Below are 27,351 nucleotides of genomic sequence, written 5' to 3' on the forward strand. Positions count from 1 at the left end.
GCCCTGCTGCTCTGGTCTGGGTTTGAACTATCAAGGGGACAAACAGCACTCAGAACAGAGCTGTCAAGGGACAAGTGAATGACACGGCACTGAGGCGATTAATCTTAATCACCGCAGAGGATATTGCAGATTTACACTAATTTTAACCAACTGGAACATTGGGCTGTCAGTGTGACAGTAAATTTTTAGGCAGCTGGACATATCCCAAAGCACAAGCCACATCTGGACCAGGTTTTTACCTAGCGCTTAAGCTGGAGTGCAAAAATATAACACAACTCATTTACCTGCAAATAAAACATGAATGAAGAAAAAAAGATATGGTTGAACAATTACAGCAGTAATTACTTATTTTAAACACACCTTTCCAGGGGGAAAAAAAAAAAAAAAAAAGGTTCTGGTGGCAATTAAACAGTCAAAGAGATTATTTTGCATGTAAAACAGTCAGTGTGTTGGGTATTGATGAGTATTCATCACCCAAAGGGCAGAGACCTCAGAAGTTGGCTACCAAAGAGGTTTCTAACAACTACAAGGAGTGCAAAGCCTGGACTGCGAGATCTCAAGCGCTGGGGTTCGTGTCACATASTTTCTTAATGCTGCAGATTTTATCCTCACTTCCATTTGAAAGGTATTTCCAAGTCCCTGCTAAAATATTGCTCACAACATTAACACRTGAGGCAATGCATACACTTTCTGGAGTGAACTGGACTAAGTTCTGGAAGACAGGAGTAATTTGTTTCAGAAACACTGTTAGCATGTCAGCAGGATGAAAGAAAACACAACTAGGAAGAAATCAGTGACTCACCCTGTCTGCAATGACAGCTTTCCGCTTGCTCGTGTCCCCAGTCAGACCTAGAAAGAACAAAGAGGGGAAAAAAAGTCTTTTCTCATCTAACCTACAAGTGGAAATATCAAGAATATCATAAATCCCACCATTGAGATGCACAGGTTCAGGATAACTAAATACATGACATCATKAATTATTTTTAGTCTACTCTTTATTGTGAATTTAGTGCACTATTAGGGAGAAAAGTTCTTAAGCGTTAACTCAAAAATTAAGCTATCCTTTCAAATGCTACCTATTAGTTTAAAAATATTACATTCATGTTAAAAAAAAACTTCATATACTAATGATTTCAGAGCAAGAGAATCTTGAGAACTTGAGTCATTTGTCAAAATCATCAAAAACTATTTGTTGCAAGGTAGTCCACCAGAATACCCCAGCTATTTGAGGCCATCTCTTTTGTGGGCAGGTGACAGCAAGGAGCCATCAAAACACAGGCCAYGTCTGATTTTCCCCTTAAAAACACCAAGTGTCTAAAAGTGCCACAAGTGTAAAAAAGTTAAATTAATCCATCTAAAGGGTGTCATTTCTGGCTGAGCCAAAGCAGCACACCCTACTTTCCATTCTTCGTAATTGTCTTTCATTTTTCCTGGAGCAGTGATGTCAGTACTTACACAGGCTTAAAACCTTTCCTTGTGGTTTCAATAAAAATGCAAACTTACCTACTACAGCCTTTGCTTTCCCTTCATAAAAAGACCAAGCTAGGGCCAAGGCATCTGTGAGACGCTCTTGCTTCAGAAGGTGGTCAACTCTCTAAAATAACAAGTAATATTGGACTTCAGCGTTCCAGAAAACATGATGCCTCACTCAAAAACTAGCATTTCTCAATTGTGGCGACAGAGGAACTGCAAAAGCTCTCACCACTAAAGGATAGTATCTCACTGAGACCTTCCACATGCAAATTTACTGTTGGAGAAGTTAAAAGGGAGAAGAAATCAAAATTTTCCATTCCCTGTCCTTGCCAAGTCACTTAAAACACAATGAAACTCAGCTGCGTTTTGAACAGACATGCTCATTTCTACCTTTTATTTTCCTAATAATAATAAGTATTGTATGAGAGAAGAGAAATTCTGCACCTTAGACCAAGAACAAGCTCTCATTTTCACACTTTAATACCTCACCTGCTTGATAAGCCTCAAGTAAATCCTGCAATAAAGAGGCTTCTAGTATGATAAAAGCTACGCAGCCACTTAGGAGGAGCTTGGCTTAGAGAGGGCAAGTTGTGGCTGACTTCTGAATTCTAAGAAAATTAGTACATGAAATCAATAGCTCATTGCAAGACTTTTCATTAACAGTTTAAACAAATCGTAAGATTTTTAGGATGGAAACTGCTAAGATTTCAGCCAGAGAAACAACATTCTCAAACAGCTTCGAGCAACAGGAAAAGGAAAAAAAAAAAAAAAAAAAAAGCTTGAATCCAACAAGCTTTCCAAGAAAACAGGATTTGCTAAATTCTTTCATGTAGCTGCCTGCACAAATTGAAGGTGAAATCACAGATGAGCTGTGTGACCATCTGGCTGGTAGAAGACTTGCATTTATATAGTCCTTGGAAGCTGTTTGGGGCAATAACTGCCTTGTTAGCAGAAGTGGAAACACTGCAGGGCACTGTGTGCTGGGCAGATAAGGTGGAGAACAAGGTCCCTATTTATTCTTCAGGTTTATGCAAGCRGGAGTCTGCCAGCATCTCACTGTGGAAAGCGCTGGGCCTGCAGGGCTGACTGTGTGCAGCAACACAGAGCCTGAATGCAGTGCTCAGAATATGCTTTACCCGTGTTCTCCCTCCACTATCAAGCTGTATTTGAAAAATTCAACTTTACTAAAAGCTGTACCTGTTTCCTTTCAACCCACCTCTCTCCAGCTCCTCAGTGTCATGACATGAACAGACTAGAAAAAAATAAAAAAAGTTTATTTAGTGGCAATTGCTCGTGTAGCCTGTGGAATCCTATAGAGCCACCAGAATATGCCAGTGCACATGAAGCTAAATAAAATAACCCTCAAATTTGGTAGGGCAAAAAGCACGTCAATATTTTCCATGGCCTCACCACCCACTTGCCCCAAGGCACAATCTATACTTCACACCCTAAATCCTACCAACAACATTGGATGCCCTGTATGCCCATTAAAAACTCCTCACATTTACCTTAGTTCCCAGGTAAAAGATCTGGCCACCACAGCTGCTGATGGACTGGTAACAAGCCTTCTCTCCAACCAATGCCTGCAGGGCAGGGAGCAAGAGAAATGTAAATCAAACTGCTTTTTGTTTTTGCAAAATGTCCCAGGAAACACATCTATGTTCRGGCTCTAGAGATACTTCGTAATAAAGAAACTAAAATATAAGTAACAATGCTTATGGAAYGCAATGCTCATGCCTGCCTGCTCGTGGAATGCAACTTCAGGCACTGCTGAGCTCCAGCAGCTCATGAAGGAGCTGGGAGAATCCACAAGCAATGCTCAGCATCTGCCCTTGGAGGCAAACAAGCTGCAGCGACTCTGTTCTTCCCTTCTGCTCCTTCCCAGATCTTTTTCAAGAAATGCACAGAAGGGACAGATGGAAGCRAGCGTCGTACAACAGAGACGTGACTGCCAGTTCCTGCTGTTCCAAAGGATGCCTATAGGCATCTTCACAGTGTGGGAGATGGAGCAGAATACTCTGAATTAGAGATTTTACCCCTACCAGGATGCACACACCGTGCTTGTCTGCCCCTCTGCTGTCCAGGCAGCACACAAGCTAGCTCCTTAGGTTAAATTCCCCCTTCCCACTCTTTCTTGCTGCAGCAGAAAGGATAACAGCCACACTGGCAGCATGAAGCAGATGCAGTAGAGGTAGTTCAGCAGCCGTTGTGTGGATCCAAAAGCAGCAAAGATTTTTATAGAACCAGGCTGGAAGAAGCACTCTGCTCTTCGGTGCTCAAAGGGAACTAGGACACACAGGTTTCTGCCACCTTGCATGGCCTTAAAAAGATCCCAATAAAAGGAGCTCCCAACAGCAGCAAAGCACAAAAGGAGACACGAATTATCTACTATGTGGGTAAATCAACATCACATATGATATYAGAAATACTTCAAAAAGCCATTTTTCCCCTCATTAAGGCATGTCTGAAACAAACCCAGCCATATTAAGCAGCCAAATCAAGTCTTTGTGCCTACCAGTGCTTCGCTGACGTTGCCACCAGTTGCCAGAGACTTGAAGTGGCTGCTGTTGTAGACGAGCTGAACTTCTGATATCTCTATGGTCTCCAGCTCCTCTTGTGTCTGGCGATCTATCACGTGGAGCTTCTCCACGCTGTCCAGAAGAACTGCTGTCCGGGAGTTTATCCACTGAAAAGGCAACGAATGGCACATGAYTGAGAGGGGATCTGATCAATATGTACAAATACCTGAGGGGAGAATGCAGGGAGGATGGGGCCTTCTCTTCCTGATGGCAGCCAGTGACAGAATAAGGAGTAGTGGATATATATTAAAACATAGGAAGTTTAATCTCCATATGAGAAGAACTTCTTTCCTGTGAGGCTGACAGCCCTGGAACAGGCTGCCCTGAGAGGTTGTGGAGTCTCCTTCTCTGGAGATCTTCCAAACCCACCTGGATGCTACCCTGTGCCCTTGGTGTTCCTGCTGGAGCAGGGAGGTTGGACTAGGTGATCCCTAGAGGTCTCTTCCAACCTCAACCATTCTAGGATTCTGGGATTCAGCCACACATGCACAACTAGAAGCCAACTGAACAGGCTCTAGGCAAGTTCTTGAGTATCAAAGTCTTAAGTTCTAGAGTGGCTAGTAGCTTTGTTACATAAACACTTTAGAGTAGCATCAGTGCTTAACTGCCAAGGTGAAGATGGATTCCTTTTGAAATATCAGCTTAACATGGAGAAATATCCTAAAGACTCTTCTATATCAATATATTGATATTAATATATTGATWTTTCACTTATACTAGTGTTCTTATACCAGATTTGCAAAGCTCGCAGTGTAGAAATGAGGGCTATTAAGAATCGTTTAGCAGAAAGTTAAATTAAAAAATTAAAATTAAATTAAAAGAAAATTAAATTAATCATTCAATAGCACTGAGACTTACAGTAAAATTGATGAGGTCATAGTGTAGGTGAAGCTGCTTCTGCTTAGTGACGTGTATCGCACCACTGTCATCTCTCTTCACCTAAAAGAGAAATCAGACAAGACTGACTTGAGTTCAAAGACACTTTTTAACTCCACCTCTGCTCCAAGAGGAACATCACACCCACTCCAGGATTCTAGAGAAAAATAATAAGTCCTCTGTTGGACTAATTTTTAATCACTTATTTGCACTACAGCAGTTGTGGGTCATAAACAGCCCRATTAGGCACCATGTGTTTAAGCAAGTCCTTTTTTCCCCCCTCCATGTTTTATAAGGCAATTCAGCTTTTATGAGAGATACAACCTTCCAGAACTCAGAGCCCCGAGGGGGGACTGACTGCCCTGCAGAGGCTCAGCCCCAGTGGACTACTGGGCTGAAGGAAGATGCTGCAAGACAACTCTCAGTTGAGGGGCCTCTTCCTTTCTATGCAGGGACTAATGAACTGTCTGCTCATAAGTCAGCACTGCAAAATGCTGGTGCTAAATCAGGTTTAATGGCTGTTTTCTCCATGTGTAACAGCTGTACCTGCACATAACTTCTGYAGAGCTAAACAGTAACAGCCTAAAATCACAGGTCAGCAGGACTTCCCAAAGCAGTTGCTTTTCGGTGGATTATACAAGTTTTCCAAACCTATGTGTTAAAAAAAAAGATAAAATAACACCTCAAATTCAGGTGYTGTCTTGGAAACAATTCTAATTCTTCTAGTTCCAGTGGAAATCACATGAACCCCAGCTCACGGACACCTAAAGTCCCTCTCTCCAGATTCTCAGAAAAAGGCACTGCTGTTTGCTACAATGACCACCAATTTCCTTTTCCCAAGGCAGYTGCAGAGACCCCCAGCATTCACAGATACGCTTCCCCTGAAGCCAAAGGCTCCACACACTGAGTATTTGAACAAGTGAAAAGCAGCAGATAACATCCAAACTCACCAGAAGAAAATGAACAACATCTCCTCGACAGAAGGCAAGCATGGGGTTCACCGAGCTCTGCACAGCCACAAAGTGCCATGCCAGGAGAGGGACACTGGAAGGGTCCATCTGAAAGACAAAAAGCACAGTCTGTACTTAAAACATGCGGGGCAGAGCCTTAGTCCCACGACTAGTTGCTCTTTGGCTTCTACTCATCAACTGTGCCCTGTATACACAGGTCATACAGTAATTTCTTGGCCTGTTGGTAGATGAGCAGTAGCTCCTGCTGTCGGTCCCACTACATGGTTTAGAGGCCAGATGTGTCTATGAGCAAAGTGGACAGAACAACATCTGTATCCTTGCTACTCAAAGCAGGTGCAGSCTCATGTAGACATAGAAACCATCCCTGAGCTTGTTAACAGAGCCTTCTCCTCCCTTCTTCCTCTCTACCACAGCCCCTGCTTCTCCCTGCTGCTTTTTTTCCTCAGGAATCACAGCAGGGAACAGGCAGAGTTTGGAAGAGAAGACTGTGGCTGTAATCCAAAAGCAAGCAGTGGGCTTCACTACTCACCCGACCATAGGGGAAAGTCATCCAYACTTTCAGAGATGGTTTCAAGCCAATGACAAGGATCTTCAAGAAAAGGAGACACAAGAAAACATTTCAATATAAACCTGGAAACTTCTCCTTTATAATTCCTCAGAAGTTTCTGCAAGCAATCAAGTACCTTTGTGAGCGAGGCCATGGCCAGCAGCGAGTATTGGGTAATAGGATGGTCTCTCAGCTCAACTTTTGCATGTAATGGTTCAATACAGCAAACTTCTCCCTTTGAGCCACTGAAGAGGCATCGAGATTCACACGTTCTCACTCCCATGACCCTCCTGAAAAGGAGAAAATCATCCTGGTGACCAGCTAGCAAGAGGAGATCAGCCTGAAAGCTTTAAGAAACTTCAAGCATGATCCTTCATGAACATTATTTAGAAAGCCCTTTCCACAATTCCAGGGATGACTTCAGAATATCACTAGACACACTCYTAAACAGCTTTCCAGATGCAAACAAAAACTCCTTAGGATTTTATTTAACAGAAAACTCTTAGCCATGCCTGGACACAATTAGTTTCCTTAGACTGTTAGGCCCWATACTTCCTCCTTATCCTGCATCCTCCTGCATAGCCCAAAGAAGAGCATAAGCGGTTACTGCAGGATTGTTTCCATCAGTGAAAAAGGATGGGAAGCCAAGAGGCAGCATGATTATAACAGCTAACTAGAGTCAACAAAGAAAGCTAAGACTCTGCAGCAATACATATCTACCTTAATGACTTAGGCTAGTCTTTCACTACTACACAGCCAGACAGCATCTTGCTTCAACTGTGAAGGGCAGCCCTAAATTACATTTTCAGCCATGCAGACAGTAGCTTTATTGGTTGAAATGCTTTTTTGTTTTGGCTTTAGAACTATGAGTCAGCATTAGCTGCCTGTATTAGCTGYCTGTAACCTCTTACGAGTTAAGTGTTATTGTCTTACTTAAATGACAGTTCAAACACGGAGCCTCCGCTGTCATTGCAAATCGCAAGTGTCGGGTCATCTGTAAACTGAGCACATAATTAGATTAAAATTTGCACTAAAACATAAACAATCAGAAAAAAAAGACATCTAGAAGAACATATGCTATTGCACTAATGTATGTTTGAACACAAACACACATTCCTGTGTGTAATAAAAAGACTCCTTTAAACACGTAGTGTGGAATCAGTTACTGGGCTTTTTATGACATGTAAAATAAATAAGATTTTGTTTTACCCTCAACTCTCCAAAAAAGAGTATTGATAGATTTTATTACCAAAATCCCAGTACATTAAATCCTGCCTTAAAACTAGAGCCTGCATTACCACTAGAACAGCTCAGCTCTCTGATAGCAGGGGTTCACACAAAGCAAAGCCACACACAAAATCAGAAATGACCATCTGTGTGCGAGGACAATATTATGGTGAACAAAAAGCCATCCAGAGAAGATGAGTGTTGACTAACACTAAGACACTCAGTATTCATTTTTCAGCTTATCTTGAGCTGGTGAGAATGAACACATCAGTCTTGTGTTGTTAAAAAGAATCTTATATTTTAACAATTGCCTTCTATCAACCCATAGATTAATGTTCTTTCAGCATAAACCCTCCTCGAAAACTTACTTGAAAAATAAGCAGAAAGAAGCTACTTCATACATTTTAGAACTCACACAAGTCTAAGATGGTCAAGCCAAGTACCCAGTTCAAACCACTGCAAGTTTTAGAGAATTGATAATTTTAAATAACTAATTCTTCACACACTTTGGCATGAGAGAGGGGAGCTGAAACCAACTCAGTTGTCCCCCACCATTCAGCCAATACTGTGATTTCAGCTCTCAAGACAGACTTCTGGTTTCTCCTCTTAAGCAGATTTTCTGTTCATTTTTCCTACCTCTGGATACTACTGCTAACGTAGGTCCAAGGYAGCTGTTCCCACCTGCAAGTCTAAAAGCACTACACAAAGAAGGACAATAAATCTGAYCCCACACAAGCCTCTGAAAGGGGTGGCATTCCAGGAACACACAGTGCTCGTTACCTTGATGTGCAGAATGGCTGTTCCTGGGGGATGAGCATCTGTTATAGATCGCAGCAGCTTCCCACTGGCCAGATCCCACATTGTGATCTGCAAACAGATTTTTGTCAGTATGAGTGTTTGCTGCCAAGAAGTTCTCCCCATCATCTTGTGCATCAATATACTGATAGGTTTCTAAACTCCCAACAACATCCTGGATTAGCAGGTCTTCACATTAAAGAAAAATTAATGGGGGCTTGTTCTTAATTTAGGCTTACAAGCAGGTTTGCCTGCCTGTGCTCTCACTGACAAATCTTCTTCACAGCTTGGAATTATCTCCTTCAACTAAAGAGCACAGGATGACTTTGCCACAACATGTCACTGTTCACAGATATTCAATCTATTTCTCTCTCAGAAGCAGTGAACAATCAAACATCCTTGGCTAATAACCACTAGTGAAATCCAAGCTCCTCTCCAAGGCTACCATGAGCCGGTGAATCCTCTGCTCCTGCGTTCGCCAAATACAGCAGGTTAGTAGGAGTATAAAACCAGGTTTTCTTGGCTTCCTCTTGGAAATTAAATTCAAGCAGTTTCTCAACTAAGAAGGAATATTTGGCCACGAAAAGTTGAAATTACAATTTGAATTTGCTTTTTTTTTTTAATGAAATTATCATTTAATATGGTTCTACAAATTATSTGTTGAAGCGACACAGAGGAGTCAATTTAGAACTGCTGTTCTAAAATACTTTGTCCAAGAATCCTTTAAAAATGGCTACTGCTCTGCACGGAAAAACGTCTGTATTTCTACACGTGCTGGAGCTGTCTGTCATTGAGCCCCATCACAGGCACTGGAGTGTGTTTTATCCAGTATAAGGGTCAGACCTGTAGAAGCAAAGGGAAAAAAAAACTAAACACAAAGCAGCCTTCTTTCTATTTCATGATCCTAAATTTTAACCACATCAACTTCTATCCATTTGATATTAGTCCCGTGACTGTGTTCAGGAAGGTTCAGAAATGGGGCAWAAAATGACGATGGAAGATTCAAGCCCTTTTTCCCCAAAGTTCAGGAAACTATGTGACTTCAGTAACACAAAACATTTAAGGTCTCAGTAGCCATAAACTTAGAGACTAGATCTGAATTTGAGTGAACATCTTTCAAGTCATCAGCAATAAAAACAGCTTTAACCGCAAAGCTTAGATCTTATAAACTGACCCAGAAAGACTGTGATGGTTGTTATTGATGAGAATATTTTATCAAGAGTGGAACTTTCTAAGCCACGAGCTGCAATGATGCATTAATTCCTTTGGCACATTCTATGCCACCCATTCCCTTCACAAAAAAACCTACCCCAGCCCGTATGTCTGGCCAGCTCACAGCACATGGGACTCAGGGACTATATAAAGAYAACTCCTTAAAGGACAGAGCACCAGGCAAGCCCCATCCTTTAGGAATTACCTGTCCTTTGGCAAAGCCACACAGGAGCCTGGAGCAGTCATTGTTGATGCTGAGAGCAGAGATAGCTCCGTACTGAGCCCCAATGGCAGTGCTGCCCAGACAGAGCCGCAGAGCCTGGTTTTGATCTAGAATGGAAGAATTAGAGAAGTTAACCACACAGACACAATTCAAATTAATATCAGTTTCACATATCATTTACATGCACAATTCACTTGGCACACATTTACTGCAGGCTTATCACTAAGCTCCTGAAGAGTTTACAAGGTCAGGGTACAACTTAGTGCAGAAATAGTACAACATCGTCTCACCTGGAAGCACAAAAGCTATTTTAGAAAATACAAAAGAGAAAACAAATAGGGAAATGAAAGGAATTATATGCTGACTGAGAAATTMATATAAATAAAGTCAAAGCAATATCTATCTTTCCTTTTATTAGTCCAGTGATGTTGGTRTAACTGGGAGCAAGGAAGATGACCAAAGATTAACTCTACTTTCAATGTTTTGTACTTCTTTATGCTGTGGAGTTTTGTCCTTTCTGCAGGCAGATCTGACAGAGCTGGGATGAACACAGGTAAATACAGCTTCATATAACTTTTATTCCTTAGATTTGTTGAAAAAGCTGGATCAAAAAGGACCTAATGTGCTCAAAGCAATGGGTCAGCCCAAACACTATGGGTTCTGGTGCATATGCTTYTTGCTTTAAAGCAAGCAAATTGTTTACTGGGTGCTAAATACAGCAAAAAATACTCCTTTCACAGGGCACAGGCTACTGCAAACCTGGTGGCAGTGCCCCCAGACCATTCAATGAGACAGGACTGCTGCATGGACGTATCCTGCCTGCTGCTCTGCGCAACAGGCACCTCTGTTCGGAGCTGCTAACACTCGGTACAAATGTTACACTTAGGATGTTGTYGATGACAGTATCAGCCTTTGGTACGCTGCTCATGAACAGCTCTGAAAACACATGTTTCRAAGTTGTTTTTCATTCCTCTCTTCTACTTTCCTGTGACTTCTGAATGGCCAAGGAAGGAGAAAAGCTGTTCTCTGAGGATTCTTTAAATACAGACTAGAAATTACTACATGCTGGAAGCATCACCATAATCCTGTGTGTATGCATTGCGTCTTGAGCATAGAAGAATGACAGAGTCGAGGGGAAGTGAGAATGCAGAACAGCAGAAACCCCTGGAAAAAGCAGAAAACCCAAGGCAGAGAACACTTCTCCATGAGAGTTGCAGCTTGGTTAGCAAAGTACTAGATGTGAAACCCAGCAYGTAGGTATCTCTTCATTTTCTCCATACAGATGCATCTCTGTAGCAGGGACAAATCCATGGCTGAGCACACAGCCAGATTCACCTTTCAAACCCTGCCAGCTTCAAGGGACATTAGTGGGAGTGATTAAAAAATAACCTTGCAAGAAGAGGGCTTAACCATTTTATATTTGGTTACTGAATCAATAATCTGCTTCTTGTAAGATGCAAGAAAGAAGCATCTTTCACAGCTTTCTCTCTGCAAAGGGGAGGAGCTCCAGAAACACGAGTTCTTTCAATGCCGCTTTCCTTCTTTRCACCACATGAATTTTCAAATCCACTTTCTCCCTTCCTCCTCCTCCACAATATGAACAAAACATGATACACACAGAAATTAAATGTTTTGTGCATGGTTAAACTTTCCCAAGAAGGATGTGTCCCTTGTGAGCTGTATTTTTGGAGCTGAGAAACTGTAACTTGGGAAGCTCATCCCAAACATGTGTCAACGTGTGTGAACAAGCACATGTTTACAGGCAGTGAAAAAAAGATACTCAGGAGCAGTTTGATTTTTTTAAATAAACATAAATAAGATCGGATGAAATTGCTTCCAAAGACAAAGCAAGCTGCCCGAATCAATCAACTCCTGTTAATGAGACAGCAGAGTGATAAAAACAGATTAAAGCAAAAGGCTATGGATGCTGAGTTGAGGATTTTCTAGATGAATATCATCCATTTTGAGCTAAGGTATATTTAGGATTAAGCATAAAAAGTTTAGTGCACATACTTGAAAAATGGGCAGCTATCAGTTACCAGAAAATATTTTTAAATATGCAATTTAAGAAAAACAGTTCCTCATCCTCAAAGTTTCCAGCTGTAACTACTGACATTACTCTCAACAGCCTGAAGTGAAAACTAGATAGCACTTTGACATAGCTCTACAAAAAGGAAAAAACAAAAGTACACAAATAAGTCACCTCTGCAGAACAGTGGAACAACCTGCACAGMCCACAAGTGTTTATTTCTTGCAAATGTCTCATCCCACCTTAAGCTGCAAGAACCACTACACATAGTTTGAGTAAGCTCTCGAACATGTACTTTTAAGTATTTCACACAAAGCAAGGCAGAGCCAAGGCAAGCATGTCAGTACTGAAGCCTTCCTCAAGCTTATTTTCCTAAATCAAAGTTCTCCTGAATTTAAAAGACTTTCTTTGCTTCCTGCAGAATTGCTTAAATATTACAATTTTTGCCTGAAACACCTGCCTTGAAACACCTCCTTTGCAAACAGGCATGCAGGTGTCCTATCTTAAAGCACTATAAGCAGCACGTTTACCTCTTCCCCTGCTGCTCCTGCAGAATTTTGGAAGTGTAAAATACCCATTTGTTCAAAATCGAACCCCCAGACAGGCCAGCAGTGTTATTGACTCCCTGGTTGCAGCACTGCCCCACATCCTGCTCCCCTGGCGTCGTGAGCCCTGACCTAGCACAGCAACATGCAGAGACGAGAGCTGGTCATGCAGGGGACGTGCACAGGGCAGCATTACTGTACCTTTTCCTTTTCAGTCCACACAGACAGGGTCAAAGGAGGAAAGAAAAAGCCAGAAATCAGTAGAAAGGAAAGGAGTTAGAAGCAACACATGTGATAATGTTTTAAGGGCAAGAGGACTTTCAGGTTTCACTGATTTCTTCTGTCAAGGCTTCATCTTTTGATTTATTCAAGTAAGAGAGAACACTGTGCGAGTACGCATTTTAAATACAAGTTGCTTAAAAAGCACACGGAGTCATCGCACAAAAACGAGTTCTTATATTTTGACCTCTGAGCCAAAGGTAAAAAGATGGAATTAAAAAAAAAAAAAAGAAAAAAGAAAAATGTTAGTGTAAACTCCCAGTATTATCAGTAACATTGCTGATACAAGTATTTTCAACAGTTATCACCAGCCATACAGCCAGTTCCRCATTAAAGCTCTATTTTGGGGAACATCACCTTTGTATTTTTTAAAGTTAACGATAATAGAACTAGAAGAAAGGGTCACAAACTGAAGCACCAGAAGTTCCACRGAAACTTAAGTAAAAATGTCTTGACAACGAGGGTGACAGAGCCCTGGAAAAGTCTTCCAAGAGGCTGTGGAGTCTCCTTCTCTGGTGATCTTCAAAACCCGCTTGGACGCAGTCCTGTGCCCTGTGCTCTAGGTGACCCTGCGTGTGCAGGGAGGTTGGACTAGAGGATCTCTAAAGGTCCCTTCCAACCTTAAGGATTCTATGATTCTGTGTTAGGTACCTACAGTAGCATTTACTCGAGATATCGTGCTATCTCTCCACACCAACAAATACGACACTAACCCTAAGTTGACTAACCTGAACTTTTACTAAGTTTCACTAACCTAAGTTTTGCAGACAACAGAGAAAATAAATCATTCACACTAACTGAAATAAGCTGAACCAGGCAGAAATTCTCTSTCCAGAAGGTAAAATACCCATGTGAAGTGGTATATTTCAGTGAGCTCAGGCTAAGGGCTAGATTTTGAGGAGGGTAACAATCCTTATGTCTTCTACAAGAGATGGAGGAAAGAAAACGGCTTTACAAATTCTAAACCTTATTTGTTCATTACTACACACTTACTAGGAAGTAAATTCTCACATGTTAGCTGTTAATGCTCAAAGGAAAATCACAACATGGGTTATTTGTTCAGTGACAGAATAATCACACTCCAAACAGGATTCCTCCCCTTTTCTTAAATAATCCTCCAAATGAGAACAGTAGTGAGAAAGGTACGAGCACCAAGCTCTTTCCAGTAACAACTGACAAAGGGCAAACAGCACAAATTGCCAACTGAGCTGTTGGGACAGACTTTTGGGAAAATCTCCTCCCCCTGCAAGGCTGAGTGTCCTGCAACAGGTTACCAGCAGAGCGGGCATGTGCCCGTCCGCACGTTGGAGCATGTTTTCCATCCTCAGGAGTTTCAAGCCCCGTTGGACAAAGCCAGGACTGCTCTGCCCCCAACACGGTGATAGTCCTGCTCTAAACAGGACACCTCCACACATCCCTTCTCATCAACACTTCTACAGTACTTACAGGCACCACGTGGGATGTCAACGAGTTGGCATAAGGATTCTAACTCGCAATAAAAATACCACTCGCCAAACATGAGCTGTGCAATCTCACAGCTGTCTCCAGTCCAAAGACTGTGATAATCTTCAAGAGCCAATAGAAGTGTTCCAAAAAAAGGAAAATGAAAGTTATCCAAGTATTTCTTTACCCAAATCTTCCTTAAAGAAAGATAAGGTCAAAGGGTGCAGATGAGCTTAGAGAGAATTACAAAATGCATTAATGATTCAAAACCACACAACAAAATTAAAAARAGAAAAAAAAATGAACCTGCCAGATTCAACCAGAATAAGGTCCTACACATTGTATGTCAGAAGTATTTACAATTCCATTACTGTATAAACCATACACACAGCTTTTAAAACTTCAGGGAATAAGTGTCATTCTATCTGTATTCAGATTTAGCACATCCTGTAAATAATTCAAAAATGAAGTTGAGCAAATGTCATTAAATAGTTTAATATCAGAATATTTAGATTCCCTGGGAAGCGAGGCTTACACTGTCAGTCCTTCCCATTCTTCTGCTGTAACCTCTCCCCCCGTAACTTTTGSTTTGTTGAGTAACTTCAGTCAATTTTGAGGGGGGAAAAAAAGAAGATAATTGGGTTTATAAATTTGCTGGAACAAATTCTTAACACTGGACACAAACTAGATGTCCATGGGAGCACTTCAAGGACTTACAGCAGAAGGCAGAAGAGCATCTCTAGGATACAAAATGAAAGTCAACTGAACTCTGGTTCCTGCTACAGGAAAASGGGATAGCTTGTGTTTGAACACAGAAAAGCCTCTCTCTCTGACACCCCGCCAAGGGATCATTTCCAATGGGCTAAATTTGGTCACAATATGCTAAACTCCAACACAGAAATATCAGGCAAACAAGGGCAACTGAAATAATTACTTGCACTTATTTTTCTACTGAGACAAAATCATATTTAGCACAAACATAATACTTTTAACACCCACTCTGAAGCTCTGCCKTAAGTTTAGTTGGCTTTTTTTCCCCCTTAAAGTTTTACTTTTACTTACCAAAAACCAGCGCTAATCCATGGGACGTCCCCACTGCTATCAGATTTGATGCTGCCTTAAAAAGACAYGCAGAAAGATTCAAAGTTTAGAAACAGCCGTCCCAAATCAACCATTTAAATTCTCTAATTCCTTCACCCAAAGTTTGCCAGAAATGAAAGATTTAGAAGGTTATAGATGTAATCAACTGCACCCAGAAGCCAGATATTTCATGCCGTTTCCCCCATCTTTCTTAAGTAAGAATTTTTAGCGTGGACAAGAAGAAAGATGTATTTATTGTTTAAATTATTGTCAAATATTTAAAATATTGTCAAATTATTGTTTAAACAGGTTTAAACATACTTATATGAAGACTAACTACGAAATATTTGGAAATTGCCTGAATACTCACTATTGCAGTAGGCAAGCCAGCATCCACCTTGTCCTAGAGAGAAAAGACAAGCAATGAGTAAAAGAAAAGAAGCAAAGCCAGGTAATACTCAATTCACTGTAGGTTAGATACTAGTAGTAGTAGGTTATGCACTGAACCTGCTAGTATTAACCAGAACTAGTAGCAGAGGAAAGAGATCACACACAGCCCTCTGCACCAGAGCACATTACCTTTTCATTTAATGATATTTAATGGACATGGGGAAAGAGACTTACTGCTGCAGACACTATCTGGGCAGAAATTCCTTTCAGAAGTGAGAGGCGAATAACTGATCCATGGAGAGACAGAGAATCTGGCAGTTTTTTCTTTCTAAGGAAAGAAGAAAAAACAGACACATTACAGTGGACTAGAAGTTCAGAACCTTGCTTAAACCACAGCTTAAGCAGAAGGTAAATTCTCCATGCACCAATAGTACCTACACAGCTTTCACCAGAGACAAACAGCCATAGGGGCCAAGGGGACAGGAAATTATTAGCAAAGCCTGAGATGCAACACGGTGCCTGCATAAATTTTGTTTTAAACTCAGTATTTGGAGGGGAATTAAAAAAAAATCCTTCAAAAAAAATTTCAGTTTTAACATATATTTGGAAACTTTAGTTTATTAACAAAGTCTGAAAGCATTTAGTCTGAAAAGCCAAMAAATAAAAGGCTAAGAGCTCATTAATTCCTCCTCCAGCAAGTCAGGAAGTCTCAGTTTTTAATGGGAGGTAAGGTAAGGAAAACATGCAATTGAACATGGCTCATTAGCGAAACAGAGCCCTCTGGGAAAACTACAGGCATTTGCTTAAGAACAGCATCTAATTAAAACACAGCTGATCTGATACAAAAGGTAAACACTGCTGTTTAGGAGGAAAATGTCTTTAAAAAGCRAATAGTGTCCAGGGGACAGCTACTTTCAGAAGGAATATTTGGCACATTGTAACACAGACACAATAGATGGAAATTTTGGAGAGAAACTGCAATTTCGTAGACAAATAGACAGCACCAGAAAGAAAAATTTGCAAAACTAACAGGGAGAATCATTTGTTTCCTGTCTCAAGAGGCACATAAATGTGTGCCTCTCATATAGGCTGCAAAAATATGTTGTCTGCTGCTGTTATTATAGCTGAGCACCCATTAAAACGTGCAGTTTCACCCAAACATGACAATTATAATTTTGGGTGTCTCTCTGTACAAAAGCCTGGAAAATACTCCAGAATTCCAGGTTACATTTCATTCAATATAAACCACCTTATTTGTAGAAGGAGCAGTGGGTCAGCACACCAAAATACACTGTCACAGCAACACCCTATGCAATGACTAACGACAGAACAGTCACAGCTGAGGAGATGCCAAAGCCACCTGGCACTGGTGGCACACGGAAAGGCCGTGGGAGTGCTCGGAGGGGAGGATCAGGCTGTAATTTGACTAACTAGTGAGACGAGTCAGCAGCATTATGGCTGACTACCACATCCCAGCCTGTTTTCAAACGACAAGATTCAGATTCCATTTATAGGAGTAACAACAGTTACACATACCCTTTAAAACCACTATAAACTGCTTGCAGGCTCTGGAAGTCACCACGTATAACTCAAAGATTTTCATGAAGTCAGTCTGGGTTGGTTCCTTCACAAATCATGCAGCCTCCCATGGTATGAGCCCAGCTGTACCTTTTCAGGTGCGTGCGGTCCCCGCTGTCCGAGCTTGCTACGGAAGAGGTGTCGTAGGAGTGGGTATCCGTGTTGTCAACGTTCAAGAGGAAGGGATCCTCCAGAATGAAAGACTCTTCTTCATCATCGGTCTGAGGGAAGAGAAGCGCCACAGCTAAGCACTCACGTTGTACAGCACCCTAACTGAAACATTAGCACGAGTCCGTCAATAAAACAGAGTAAAGGGGATGCAAGAGATCTTCCCAACTGCAAGGACAGAACTATTTCTTATTTTACTGAACTGTTAGTACAGAAAATCTAGAATTCACAATAATCATAGGAATGCATCACAGGAGGAAGTAAAGTTACTCAGTTTTCCTTCAGCAGGTATGATTTACTCTTATCACACCTTTTTGGAAGAAGTCAGTCATTCCCTACCTGTTTCACCAAGGTGAACAGCACAGGAGCGAGAATAAAGTTTTTATCTTCATTCAACTGAATTTACTTCGGATTGCCTCTCCAGTTTAAGATTTCCAGCATCCATACAGGAGGGGGGCGGACCCATTCCACTGAGGATTATTTCACTAGTTGCTAGCCTACATCAAACTGTTTGGGACACTTATATCTCCATCTTCAATACCACGTTTATTAAGGATCCACCAGGTCTCCCAAGCTGCTCTTCTCTTTAGCACTGGCTTCTCCATAGGTCCCAGTTCGCTCAGCTTGTGAAAGTTTGTTTGTTTCGGAGTTTGTCTCTATTTTGCTGCCCTCCCTCCTTTCCTTCCAAAGATCGTGAACTCTCCCAGCTATTGTAAAGCAAGCACCAAAATAGATGTAAGAGACTGAAATTCAGTTCTCCCCAATAGGATGGTTCCAGTAACACCAACCATTGGGGCAGAAAGCTACTCTAACCACTTATGTGAAGCGGATGAGGGCACTGACATTGGATAAAAYGCAGTCTTGAGACAACTGCCCAAACCCACAGCTGAGCTTGCTTAAATTTGATGGAAACCCTTCACGTTCCAGTCATGGGTGCTCTGATCCAGCGTTACACACCGTACAGCAGCTACCCCACCAAACACACACTTTACCCGCCACGAGATGAGGAAATCACRAAGTTACACAGCGAAACCCCCGGGCACGTCCCGGCACGGCTGCCGCGCCGCGGGGCCACGCACCTCGTTCAGGATGCTCTCCAGCGTCGGCGGGGTGTCCACCTGAGGGATGTCAAACTCCTTGTCGTCGATCTGGGTGACAGAAAGTGCAGAGTGAGCCCAGGCTGCCCGCTTCGCCTTCCAACCCTCTCCCCAACTAAAATTAAAAAGGAACTACGCGCCTGCCCCTTCCAACCTGCTCTCTTACCGAAAAGCCACCTCCGTACGCTAGGGACGGCCTTACACAAAACGTTTTCTCTGCAATACGACGTTAGGAGACAGAACAAGAGGCCCAAGATGCAAAAAGCGGCGTCAGGAGCCGCACGGGGAAGGTGCCTCCCGCCGCAGCCGCGGGCGTCGCGGGCCGCGAGGACCAACGGCCGCTAACGGCTCTAACGGCCGCTCGCCAGCCGGGCCGGGAGCGCGCCGGGGCGGCCTCCGCGGCTCCCTCCGCCGCCAGGGACGTTCCCCGCCTCCCCCCCGCAGCGCTCGGGTCCCCGCGGACGGGCGCGCGGGGCTCGGCACGCACCAGCTCGCTGCGGGAGTCCAGCTCGCGGTCGAGCTCGGCCGCCGCGCTCAGCCGGGCCGCGGGCGGCTCCGGGCCCGTCGGCCGGGCCGGCTCGGCCTGCTCCGCCGCCTCCATGGCGGGGGAAGCAGCAGCGCCGGGACTCGAACCCGCGGCGCTCCCGCCCCCTGCGCAGGCGCAGCCGCGCGCCAGGCGCCGCCTTAAAGCGGGAAGCGGGGTGGGAGGTGCCGCGGGAGCGGGAGGCTGAGGGAGGGAGCGGGTCGGGGACGAGGTGGGCACCGGGCCGGTCTCACGGATACCGTTCCAGGGTGTTCACAGGGAAAGAGCTGGGCAGAAACACACCGGCAGCAGCTCCCTGCAGCTGCAGATCAGACACATGTCGCTCCAGCAATGTTGATCCTTCATCCAACAAAGCAGGACACCACATCTTCCTCTTTCCCAGGGGACAGAGGTTTTGGGGAACATAAACATCTCTTTTTTTTTTTTTTTTTTTTTAATTTTTTAAAATTTTCAGTAGGACTCGTGGCTCCGTGCAGACTTACATGGTGCATTAACCAGACCTGCAAGCCTCCCAGGTGGAAGGATGGGATTCCTGCAAGGGATTAACCTGCTCCAAAGGGCTGCTGGCATGGGGAGCTGAGCCTCTCCTCAGGCATGCACCCCTGCAGGAGCTCAGGGTCTGGCTGCCAGCCCGCGCTCTCCTCCGCGCTCCAAAACCGTCTTTTCCGCTGCCAGCTGCTCCAGGATGGTTTTCTGCAGCAACGGGGCGTTTGCTCCGCGTACAACAGCGACTAGTTGTCCTCCCTGAAGGTCAAGAAACGCAAGTCAGTCACTATGTTCTCAGGAGGGACGCTGCAAACCTCCAGAAGACCACACTGCATGTGGCATTACGCCTACTGTGCGAAGAGCGAAAGACCCGAGGTCTTGCCCACATGGTGAGGACACTCCTCATATAGACCCACTGCTCACCAGACCCTGTGGACACCTGTGTYCCAGTACATTACAGGGATCTCTGTGTGGAAATCATGGATTTTCACAACTGGGGCATTTTCTTAAGGAGGGGAAAAGGCCCTAGAAACACAGCCATTGATCACAGGATGCACAAACCTCCCCATGGACAAAAAAACACCCATCCAACCAACCAACCAAGGCCCAGATCAACTTGACACCCCCTAGCTAGAGTTTTCCTGTAAATTGGTGCCTTCTGCTGTGTTTAATTCTCCTGTGCAGTTAAATTGTTTTCCTTCATCCCTATAGTATATCTTCACTCTCTCTTGTACAGTTATTTATGAATAAACAGAAGGTATATAAGTATATAATAAAGCTAAATTATTGTTGYTTGGTGGCAAGGCAGAAGGGATTAAAGGTAAAGCCCAGATGTATGCTTTTACACATGCAGCACTTGACCATCTGCAGATATTAGCAGACACAGAGCAAACAAAACTGGTGAAAACACAAAAAGAGCATCCAAGGTGACAACAGTTCCCATGGGCAGGTCAAGCTCTATGCAACTACTGCAAAAGTATTTCCACTCACTGTGTAAAACAGAAAGACTGGCTCACATTTTCCTCTGTATTTTTCCAGAGCATCAATGGAATCCACTTCAGCCTGAAAGAAATGAAAGATTTCAATGTAAAGAAAAAAAAAAAAATGAAAAAATGTTTCTAGAAAGCCATTTCTATTCCATGGGAGCACATATACATGAGAATTAAGCATTAAGAACTATCAGGTGTGCTTGGCTTCATTCATCTGAAGGTTTGGCAATTAAAAGTCTGATTTGTTACCATTTTAGCTCCATACAGCAAACAGGTGATTTCAGTCTTAAGCTACCTGCTAATACGAGGGGACTGGATATTTAAAGCAGCACCACATTAGATCTTACCACTGCAAAATGCAGGAGGTCTCTGCCAACTTCATTCCTTACTTTTCGGAAAAGATCCACTACTGTTTTGCACGGACCACACCAGGCTTGAAAAGCATCAACAACTGCAGAAATGGACAGTCCCAAAATCAGTTTACACGCCATGCACCAATAAGTTGGCTTGTGGGCTCTTCCACCTTGCAACCGAATCATTTGGAAGGAGGCTGCCAAAGGCTGTTAGTGCCAGAAAGGGAGGTTGGACGGGATGATCTCTAGAGGTCCCTTCCAACCTCAACCATTCTGTGATTCTGTAAAAGGTTGTAAAAAGGATCCTAAAAACTTTTAAGGATAGAGATCCCTCTCTCTGGAGACCCGTGGTTTGTAGACCCAGGACTGCACCCCTCTTCTGTGAAGGAGATTTTCCTAATGTCCAAACTGAACCACTCAAGCCACAACCTGCCGCTCTTTCCCTCTGTTTGGAATATGGCAGGGAAACTGAGGACCAATTGAACCTCCGTTTTGGCAGTAACTGATTCCTAACTGCTGCAGTCCTCTTAACATTGAACAAAAGCAATCTGTGTTGGCCCAGCCCTTACCAATGAGTCCTTTGAGGCACAGCATTTCTTCCCAAAGCTCCTGGGTGTTGATGCTCATCTACATGAAAATATAAAAACACAGTAAGAGCAACAGCAAGTCATCAGGTTGTGTGGCGTCTCTCAAGAAATGCACATAGAGCTGAATTGAGGGAGTTGGATCTGCAACAGCCCTTAAAACCCCTGGTTCCTCCTGGTGCCCTCTTGCAGCTGCAGCAACAAATCTCCTTCTGGTGGCAGCTAGAAGCTGCAGGAGCTGCTGGCAGATGACTGGTCCTTCCCAGGCTGCTGGATGATGGAACTGTGGACTTGGAGGACACACATGCAGCCCTGCGAGGCCGCTGCGCGGTTGTTCCCAAGGGCTTCCGCCCATCARCTGTGCAAAAGCAGCAGCGAGGAGGAGCTCATTCATTCTTAGCTGGCACTTAGAAAGCCCAGATTAACAAAAGACTCCTCAAAAAGTTAGGATCCTATTTGGTTCCTTCTGAAAAGTGAAAATATTAACTATATTTAGTCCTCCCTGGAGCACTAACTCCAGCAAGGCTCGTGCCTACAGCTCCTCTTTCAGAATCATCCTGCAGATCGTGCAGCAGCCTTCCTGCCTCATTGGAAGAGCAGGGAGTTACCCAAACACCTCCAGCTGTTTTCTTGTTYAGCAGGTAACCCCAAACCTCTTTATTTTATTGAGAACACCTGCAGAAGTAGCAATTCAATGATCTCAGGTGCTCCTAGTGCTAGGACCACCCTGGGAGTGTTTCACAGAAGGTTAATGAGGTCAACTGATTTACGATAATCTTTCGTGATAACGAGTTCAACTGATGGACTCCAAGCTGCACCAACACTGCACAAAGYGCTTTGCTAATGTGGATGCCCAGAGGATGCTGAGAGACCTGGCTTCTCTCTAGCATTCCCAGAAATTTTCTAGGACATGGGTTTGCCTCCCACATGAAGCTCKGCTTTCATCTACTCCTGGAAACGTCACCTTTTTGCAGTGACGTTTGGGCACACATCGAGTTGCCAAAAGCGCAAATTCCGCTTGAAGTAACTTCTCCATCAAGCAGGGACATGGTGGGACGTGCAGCAGCAGAGCAGCGTCTCCACCTTGACAGAGGGCCCATCTTTCTCATCCTACACAAACCCTCCCCATTTTTACCCCAAGCTTTACAAAYTTCACAGGGTTACACAGTCCAAAATCACCTGCAGTGTTTTTCTCTCTTGAGAAAACTGAACTTTCTTCAAAACTGARTGCAAGCTCATGATCTACTTCTTTTTTTTCCCTTCTGGTTATTGACTGTGCCAGTTAAGCGCCTGCATCTCATTTTCAATGTGTTTAACCTCAAACTTTTTGGCTTAATGAACTGCCCTCAGAAATGCTTTCCTGATGCAGGTAGTTATCAAATCACCTCTATGATGTAAGCAGAGGAAAACCCCTCTGCATGGCCCTGTGAAACACCTTCACAGGCTGAAGGTCCTTCAGCCTTCAGACTGCTCTTGTATCTCAAGCTTTCTCCAAGTGAGATACACYTGATGTGTAACTGTCTGACCTTGTCAGGTATATCCCATGACAGCCACCCAATATTCAGGGGCGAGCACCCCGTTTGCTACATCCAAATGTCCTCTGAACACACCTCCTGTGAACACGGGTGCATTTTGATTGCTGAAAGCAGCAATCTGACCCCAGGATGGATGCAGATCAACCTGCATCCTAGAAGCAAACTCCGCTGCCCCGGAGGAAACGTTGCTTTGGGGACCAGTTTGACTTGCCAGCTCTTCCCATCCACCTTTAGAAGTGCTTTTCCAGCAGTGGGACCTCCCAGTAGAGCCTGGCAGGCAGAGATTCCCCAGCACCCAGGACTCTCAGCCTGTGGGATGCCCTAAAAGGCGCTTCTACCCCAGCAGGCTCCTACTGACCTGCAGCACCAGCTCCTTCCTCTTTGCAGCCATCTGGCAGCAGCAGCCGCGGGGTCCTGGTCGCTCTGGCGAGTCCGGACGCGCCGGCTGGAACCGAGMGGCTCCGGCAGCCCAGGCAACGCGGGCGGAGCGGCCKCCGGCCCCGCTCCCCTTCCCGGAGCCTCGCGAGGCCCTTCCGGGGCGCGGAAAGCGCTGCCGGCCCCAGGGACAGCGGTGCCCAATCCCCGTGCGCACACGGAGGCTTCTCCAGGCCCTGGGGCCAAGGACCTGAATGGGCTGCCCAGCACCCCCAGCAGCAGCAGCCGGCACTGGGAGCACAGCATGAGTCGGCTCTGCCTTGGGAATCCCTGGAATTCCCTTCCCACCAGGCACCCGCCACCATTTACCTTCCATGTCCACGTCCTTCTCCTCACGAATCCGCTCYCTGGCACCGGCTGCTGCAGGAAAGACATAGGCTGCCTGTCCATCCCCTTCTGTGGCACAGTTGGGATTACACACACAAAATATACATTCAAAAGCTACAATAGCTGGTGTTTCGTAAAGAGAAGCCTTCAGTGAAGTTCTCACGATCTTCAGCGTAACTCATGTTTTGGGTGTTCATCCCACCCCAAGCTCACGTGTTTTCCGAGTGCTGGGGAATCCCACCAGCATTTCTTCAAGCAGTGCCTCTCCGCCCTGGTTATTCTGCTTCAGTCCAGCTGCATTTCTGAGCTGCAGCAGCTGCTGCGAGGCTGAAGCTTTAGCCTCAGGACTAGAACTCCGACAGGCTGARAAGCACCATAAGTAGCTATGAAACAAGTGCCTAAAGAATCCAAAAAGAGCAGATGTTTCCCCAAGAACACAGCGACACAAGGTGCTTTTGGGCAGGTCAGAGTTTCTTTTGCTACGTGATGTGGACCCGTGGTCAGAAACACAGCCMAATTCTACATGATATTTGCGCAGGAGAAATGACATTTGGTGTAGACAGGGGTGAGCAACCAGTGCACCWGCTCTCTGGAGCCAAGGTGATCTCTTTTGGACATGCGTAACCTTTGACAGAAAAGCTAATTACCGAATTAAGAGATAAAGAGGGGAGCTAATTACCCAAACTGCTTAGCATTGGTTTGCAAAAAGAGAAATGGTACAAGAAGAGAAGAAATCCTGATGGTCTGGTATCCTGGTCCAGACCAGTCATATTTGCTTTTCTTCTGAAGGCACAAGATGCCTCTAGCCAAGTAAAGCTCACAAAGACTTGATCAGGCAGCAAACAAGCCCRTTCCCAGCATAAATCTCAGCTGAGAAACTCTCAGTCTGTACAGAAGATGGCACAAAGAAATGTCTCCATGAAGCTCAGTAAAGCCTAGATGTTCTGGTAAAGTTCTTTTTATTTACAGTATTCACTTTCTTCTTTTTTTACATACCTATAGTAACATCAGAAATTATTCACAAAGCTTAAGTGAAAGTAAAAACACTCTCATCCAGACTGTCCTATCAGTGTAATATCCATGGAAAACGTCAGCTATTCCCTTGCAGCAGATTGTCTGAGCATTCATTTTATTTTTTTCCCCAGTAGATTTTGGAGAAACGACCTCAAAAGGAGCAGACAGGAATTTACTCACCTTTCTCCGAGCACTTGAGGCACCAAAGTTTTATACGATCCAATTCAGACTCGATTTCAGATACGTGAATGGGAAGGAGACGGGCAGCACCTTGAGCTCCCGAGGTCGGTCGTGGGAGCGCGGGGTTAGCAGCCACGTGCAGGCTATAAGGCAGCTTTACCTCTCTGGCATTTGCCCCAGAAGCCTTTCCTCAGTTCATGTAAAAGTTGATTAATTTTATACAACTTCACTTCTGAGGACTGCCATTTATCAAGTCCTCGCTAATTTTCACTTCCCTTTTTGCTCAGCCCCTAAAAATCCATCATGAAAAGAACTTGCAGAAGGGCATTAAAAAATGGCCAGTCACTTACTGCAGTGCCTGGCGGGGGGAAAARGTGTCAGGTGCTCACTTTTATTTATCTTTCAAGATTGGAAGAAGTTACATTAAATGTATATATTCTCCTTTGCAACCAAGTGATAACAGTTATCTGATACAATAGAACATTCAAATTCCAGGCCAAAATGTGGTCACATTTTCTGACGCAAATAGTTACCTCTGAAATAAAGTAAGGCTGTCACAATTTGACCCCTGAATCAGCAAGGAACGGTTAAGATGCTATCAAAATTGGTTAGCAAAGTTACAGACCTCTCTTCTAGCTGTAGCCTTCCTGAAGTCAGTGTAACAGAAGAAAGATTTGGTTTTAAGACATCGGCTGCAACCCTTAGTGTGCCCGTTAGTGCTAGGTAAATATAGTGTCTGGAGACTGGGACTATTAAAACTCTGCTCTAAACTGACATCCAAAAGACGACAAGGGAAGAATGAACAAACTCTGCACTGTGTGAAAGAGCTCCCTGCAGCTCTCCCTTGTTCCTAGGCATATTTGACTCCCTGGCACCTTCCTTGAACCCTGCACGGTCTTCCTCATTTGTAGCCACAGTTTTTCCTCCAGGATTGCAGGCACGAGTTCTGGAACRTGAGCTAGGGACAAGCTCTGGACACCCTAAGCTTCTGAATCCAGTAAAACCCCATCTTGATTATCCACGTGTCCAAGTCCATGCACGAGCATGTATGTGCACACACACATACAAGTTGCAGCAACATTACTGAGCAAAACTCTAGCATTTTTTCCTCCTTTCCCCAACCTAATTGCACCCAGCTGAAATATTTCTACTATGGAAATACTTTGTGAGTTACTTCACCTGGACATGATGCAAAGCCAGAACAGCCCCTTCACCACCACTTGTCGGGTCCTTCTGGTCTCTTGCAAGCATAAATTTTGCAACATACTCTTTGCCCTATCAATCTTAGTGATACTTAACATGATGATTAACAGATACAGAAAAACAGCTACTCCTCCAGCAAGTATCCGAGCAAGTTCTTGTCTTCTGAAGCAAGAGGCACAGGCCTGCTGAGATTGCAGCCGCTTGCTCCCTTCCAGAAAGGCCAGTCACACTAACTCAAGTACAGCCCTTACCTCCAAAAAGCAGAGAACCCCCAAACCAGCCAGCTGAGCCAGGCTCTGTCATCAGGACCTGCTGACCTCGCGTGGCAGGAAAATGCTCACTGTAAATCTCCTCACAGCACAGGATTTGCTGCTTGTAATTTGGGTCTACTGTCTCCCTCTCTTTTCCTCTTTAAAAATCAAGTATAAGGTAAATTAAGCTGAAATTCAGAAATGCATATATTTTACTTAAAAACATTCATCTGTTCAAAATTCAAAATAAACTTTATGGGTTACAACAGTTTGTTTTTTTTCTTTTTTTAAATAACATTTCATTCAAACTGTATATAATTCATTGAAGTATTCGTACAGCAAACAATGGTTAACCCTTGAAAACCTGTAGAAAAAGATTTTCACACTCAAAAAAAAAAATAAAGGAAAACCAAAATTGAGGTATCACACGCACACACATCCACCCGAGCACGTGCACACACCCAAACACACGCACACCCACACACGCAGGCTGCAGCAAAAGCAGAAAATTGTAGGCCCAAAGGAAAACGACGACTGATTGTTCTATTCAAGAGTCCAGGTAGCTCAGGAAAAAAAAAAATAATAATAAAACAACCCCCCAAGAGTCCTCTGAGTAAAGAAACTACCTCAAGAAGATTCTCAAGTGCACTGGAGACCTGATCATTTAAACTGTTTCTGCAAAGCAGCTCCCTGCACCTGAGAAAAATGCAGCCCAAGGTGACTTGTGCAAATACAAGGAGTCAGGAATATTTCCTGCTATTCCTTAAGTAGACATGAGGGGTGTCCATAGATTCAATTAGTCTTTGATCATGCAAGATACTGCTGGAGTGCTGTCTTCGCCCTGCAACGAAGGAAAAAAATGGTTAATTGCTGGGGTTTGGTTTTTGTCATCAACAGCTTTTTATGTACAGGACTGTACATCAGAGTGGCTGCAGAGA

General features: G+C 44.0%; 3 protein-coding genes across 5 annotated transcripts in view; all 3 read right to left on the reverse strand.

Annotated features, from left to right (window-relative positions):
• Nucleotides 1–19,113, reverse strand: part of VPS8 (VPS8, CORVET complex subunit) — a 55,154-nt gene extending 36,041 nt beyond the window's left edge. The window contains exons 1-18 of the mRNA XM_026038739.1: nt 19,000–19,113; nt 18,495–18,563; nt 17,338–17,468; nt 15,904–15,997; nt 15,650–15,682; nt 15,262–15,316; nt 9,886–10,010; nt 8,454–8,540; nt 7,380–7,447; nt 6,583–6,736; nt 6,429–6,488; nt 5,879–5,986; nt 4,911–4,991; nt 3,989–4,159; nt 2,982–3,056; nt 2,690–2,725; nt 1,504–1,594; nt 803–849 (exon numbers count right to left, since the gene is read on the reverse strand). Of these exons, the coding sequence (XP_025894524.1) occupies nt 803–849; nt 1,504–1,594; nt 2,690–2,725; nt 2,982–3,056; nt 3,989–4,159; nt 4,911–4,991; nt 5,879–5,986; nt 6,429–6,488; nt 6,583–6,736; nt 7,380–7,447; nt 8,454–8,540; nt 9,886–10,010; nt 15,262–15,316; nt 15,650–15,682; nt 15,904–15,997; nt 17,338–17,468; nt 18,495–18,563; nt 19,000–19,113 (1,599 nt within the window). The remainder of the gene's footprint in view (nt 1–802; nt 850–1,503; nt 1,595–2,689; nt 2,726–2,981; nt 3,057–3,988; nt 4,160–4,910; nt 4,992–5,878; nt 5,987–6,428; nt 6,489–6,582; nt 6,737–7,379; nt 7,448–8,453; nt 8,541–9,885; nt 10,011–15,261; nt 15,317–15,649; nt 15,683–15,903; nt 15,998–17,337; nt 17,469–18,494; nt 18,564–18,999) is intronic.
• A 376-nt stretch (nt 19,114–19,489) lies between these two features.
• LOC112946796 (thioredoxin domain-containing protein 6-like) lies at nt 19,490–21,511 on the reverse strand. The gene is made up of 4 exons (XM_026038740.1): nt 21,454–21,511; nt 20,879–20,982; nt 20,533–20,604; nt 19,490–19,800 (listed from the first exon to the last, which is right to left on the reverse strand). Exons 1-4 carry the CDS (start codon nt 21,509–21,511, stop codon nt 19,669–19,671), a joined length of 366 nt encoding a protein of 121 aa, XP_025894525.1. The 3' UTR covers nt 19,490–19,668.
• A 5,167-nt stretch (nt 21,512–26,678) lies between these two features.
• ARMC8 (armadillo repeat containing 8) overlaps nt 26,679–27,351 on the reverse strand; it is a 35,844-nt gene continuing 35,171 nt past the window's right edge. For all 3 annotated transcript variants that reach the window (XM_026038711.1, XM_026038710.1, XM_026038709.1), the window contains one exon: nt 26,679–27,254. In XM_026038711.1, the coding sequence (XP_025894496.1) occupies nt 27,221–27,254 (34 nt within the window). In that variant the 3' untranslated portion in view covers nt 26,679–27,220. The remainder of the gene's footprint in view (nt 27,255–27,351) is intronic.

Source organism: Nothoprocta perdicaria, unplaced genomic scaffold (genome assembly GCF_003342845.1).
Source record: "Nothoprocta perdicaria isolate Ctin4 unplaced genomic scaffold, notPer1 scaffold_217, whole genome shotgun sequence".
Classification (NCBI taxonomy): Eukaryota; Metazoa; Chordata; class Aves; order Tinamiformes; family Tinamidae; genus Nothoprocta; species Nothoprocta perdicaria.

Coding starts and splice junctions, on each gene's coding strand:
- LOC112946796 (XM_026038740.1), bottom strand. CDS start 21,511: ATGAGCATCAACACCCAGGAGCTTTGGGAAGAAATGCTGTGCCTCAAA. Junction 20,983..21,453: donor GTGCCTCAAAGGACTCATTG/GTAAGGGCTGGG, acceptor CCATTTCTGCAG/TTGTTGATGCTTTTCAAGCC. Junction 19,801..20,532: donor CAGTCTTTCTGTTTTACACA/GTGAGTGGAAAT, acceptor CTTGACCTTCAG/GGAGGACAACTAGTCGCTGT.